This window comes from Apteryx rowi, unplaced genomic scaffold, assembly GCF_003343035.1.
Source record: "Apteryx rowi isolate R43461 unplaced genomic scaffold, aptRow1 scaffold_24, whole genome shotgun sequence".
Lineage (NCBI taxonomy): Eukaryota > Metazoa > Chordata > Aves > Apterygiformes > Apterygidae > Apteryx > Apteryx rowi.
Window position 1 is genome coordinate 3129825 of NW_020448752.1, and position 3228 is coordinate 3133052.

At 74.3% G+C, this 3228-nt stretch overlaps 1 protein-coding gene across 1 annotated transcript in view; it reads left to right on the forward strand.

The window, feature by feature from the left end:
- Positions 1–982: 982 nt before the first annotated feature.
- Positions 983–3228, forward strand: part of LOC112966307 (phosphatidylinositol 3,4,5-trisphosphate 5-phosphatase 2-like) — a gene marked incomplete at its 3' end in the record, with an annotated part of 10145 nt that continues 7899 nt past the window's right edge. The window contains exons 1-3 of the mRNA XM_026066288.1: positions 983–1178; positions 2437–2500; positions 3078–3228. The exon at positions 3078–3228 is cut by the window's right edge and continues 1 nt beyond it. Of these exons, the coding sequence (XP_025922073.1) occupies positions 1042–1178; positions 2437–2500; positions 3078–3228 (352 nt within the window). The remainder of the gene's footprint in view (positions 1179–2436; positions 2501–3077) is intronic.

Sequence of the window (3228 nt, forward strand, 5' to 3'; positions counted from 1 at the left end):
GTGTGAATCGGGTCCCTTTGCCGAGCGCCGACCAGTTTTTAGCCAGCGTTTCGTCCCGTCCAAAATCCGCCTTTGCCCATGGCTAGGGAGCGCTGCCCTGCGCGGGGACAGGCCGGGGGGGTGCGATGGCCAAAGCCGGCAGCCCCGTCGCTCCGCTGTGCAAACCTCCCCCCCCGCCCGCGGCCGCGTTTTGAGCCCTGCAAAGCATTTGCCGCGCGGGCGACCCGCGTCGCCCTCGGCTGTGCAGCTCGCCGGCTGCAGCCCGGGGCTTTCCGAGCCGAGCGAGCTCCGGTGCCGCCAGCGGGGATGGGACCCGGCCGCGCGCTCCGGCTTTTGGCCCTGCTGATGCCGCAAGGAGAAAGCCCCGGGGGCCGCCCCGGTTGGGAGGGGGACCGGCCCCGGCCCCCGCGGCACCCACATGACTGCGCCGGCTTCCTCCGGGCGGCCGCGAGCCCGCCGGCGGGGAGGAGGAGCGAGGAGCGGGGCCAGGGAAGTGCGGCGAAGGAGGAAGCGCGGCGGCGGGGAGCCCGGCGTGCCGAGCGGAGCAGGCCCGGCAGCGGCAGCGGCGGCGGTGGGGGCGGCCACCCCGGCGCGGGGAAGCGCGGGGTCCGGGCGGAGGAAGCTGCCGTCGGCCCGTGCATCCTCCCGGCTCCGCTGCTCCGGGGCCGGAGGCAGCAGCGGCACGAGTGAGGGAAGGTGAGCGCGTGCGTCCGCGGGAGCTGGGCGCCCCGGGCGGCAGCGGGATGCTGCCTGGGGAAAGGTCCGGTTCGCTGATCCGTGCCTCTTCCCCGCTCTGGACAGGCCGGCTGGAGCCAGGTGGATGGAGAGCATCTGCACCCCCGGCCGCTGCCCCTTCCCGCCGCCGCAGCCGGGCCCCRCCGGGACGCGACCGTCCCCGTGACCCGCAGCCCCCGGCTCGCGCCTTCCCCGCCGCCTGCCCGCCCCCGCCGTCCTCATCCTCATCGTCCCGGCGAGCGCCGCTGACCCCGGCGGCGGGGCCGATGCTGGGCTCGGCCCCGGGGCTGCCCGCCGCGCCGGAGGATGGCGGCAGCAAGCTGGTACCACCGCGACATCAGCCGGGTGGTGGCTGAAGACCTGCTGGCCAAAGCGGGCAAGGACGGATGCTTCCTGGTGCGGGACAGCGAGTCCGTGTCCGGGGCGTACGCCCTGTGCCTCCTGTGAGTTACCTGCCTCGCTTCTCCTCTTCCTCCTCGCCCTCGGCCCCCTCCGCGGTCCCTCTCCCCCGTTACCCCGTGTGGGACCCCGGCGCTGTCACTCGGGGCGGTAGCAAGGCCGTTTCCTGGGAAAAGCAGGCAGCACCGGCTGAGCTGCCACCCGCTCCGGCAGCCCGGCCGGCTGCGCGGGGAGCTCCGAGCGATGCCCAGGTCCGGCCGCAGGAGGTGCCGTGTCCCTGGGCCGGATCCCGACCAGGAGCCCTGCTCAGCCCCAAAATTCACGAAGACCTGAGGGATTCGATGCTGGGGCAAAACCCAGCGTTCCCTGCCTGCCCCACCCGCACATCAGCGGAGCAYGGAGCGCTGGGAGCGTTGGGGACGCCCGGGCTGCGGACACTCGCTCCCYGGAGAGCGAGCGGCCCCTGGGAACGGAGGGAGCCGCCGGGGAACRGTGCCGGCACCCAAGCGTGCCGGGAAGGGCGCAGGCAGCACTTTGGAGTCGCCCGCTCGCGCTCCCGCAGCGCCAAGCCCCACCGGGCCAGCCGAGACAGGAGCAGCGGGTTTTTCCCCGCCTGGGGGAGCGCGGATGCATGGGAGCACTTTCCRCCTCCCCGGCAATCCCGCTTTCCATAGCGGGGGCCGCTCGGGGCTCTGCCCCACAGCCAGACCCCCTGCGCCAGCTCCAGCTGATTCCTGGCTCTGGGGGTGCGATGCAAACGCCCCCTCCGCAGTCAGATGCGCCAGCCCGGCTCTTCCTCCGTCGTCACCTCCCCGGGGCGGCCGAGAGCATCCCAGCCCTCCGCCGCCTCCGTGCCGGGCCGAGGCGTCCTCTCGGCGCCGGGGGCTGCCGGGGGCCCGGCCGCGGCGCGGCGACACGTCCGCAGCCGCGAGCGAGGCGCGCAGGGCACGGGGCGGTGCCTCGCGCCGGGCTGGAAGGATGCCGCCCCGTTTCCTATGGTTTTCCTGGCCCGGCGCGTGGTGCAAATTGCAAACACATGGTGCCGAGGAGCGCCCGGGGGGGGGGACACTAACCCGTCAGCCGGGTCACGGCAGCAGCRTGCAGCACGGCGCCGGTGCAGCGGCCCCCGACGAGCCCACCGGGACAAAGCCGCGCTCCGGCCGTGCCGCGTTTTGCTGCGTGCTGCCCGCGGCCGTCGCACCGCGGTCTCGGGGCGCCCCCGGCCGCGTCCCCCCCCCCGGCGGCCCAGCCCGTGCGAGGGGACGCGCGGGCACCCGCTGAGCCCCTGCTTGCTCGCGGCAGGTTCCAGCGGCACGTGCACACCTACCGCATCCTCCCCGACGACGAGGGGCTGCTCTCCGTCCAGGTGGGTGCAGCGGGTCCCGCTCCCGCCGTCGCGCCCCGGGCCGGGAGCGAGCTGGCGAGCCCGGCCGGCGGCGGGATTTGGGGGTCCGGCGGGATTTGGGGGTGGGCAGGCTGGCGCGTTTGCCGCCGCCGCCGCCGCCGTCGGGGGGGCCGCGTGCGCCGCGCCTGCAGAGGCGGCGTTTGCACTTCCATGCGCGCTGGAGCCGCAAGCGAGCGGTGTGGTTTTCTTTTTGCATAAGCCAGCTTCAGCGCGCGGCGCCACAGGATGTGAATTCTGTGCACGGAGCCCTTTTGCAGCGCGGCCTCGCCGAGGTTTCCGACGCGCTGAGCGCAGCTGCGGCCTGGGAACGCCGGCTCCCCGGCAGCGCCCTGTTCCGCCCGGCCCGCTGCCSCCTTTAAGCCCGCGGCTTTAAACCTTTGCACTCGGCTGCCATAAACCGGTTGCCCGTCTTCGTCACCCACCGCGGGAGCACGAGCCCTTCCTCCCTGCCCGGCATCACGGCGTGAGCAGCGGCGCCGAGCGCCCGGAGCGGCGCTGGGAAACGCCGCGGCAACGTCCTGTCCTCTTCCTTCCCCAGACCATCCAGGGCATCCAGGCAAAGTGCTTCCGCAGCCTCACCGACCTGGTCRGCGCCTACCAGCAGCCCAACAACGGCCTGGTGACGCCGCTGCTCTACCCCGTGCACCGGGCGCGCGAGGCGGCCGACGAGGACTCGGGTGCGCGGGGGG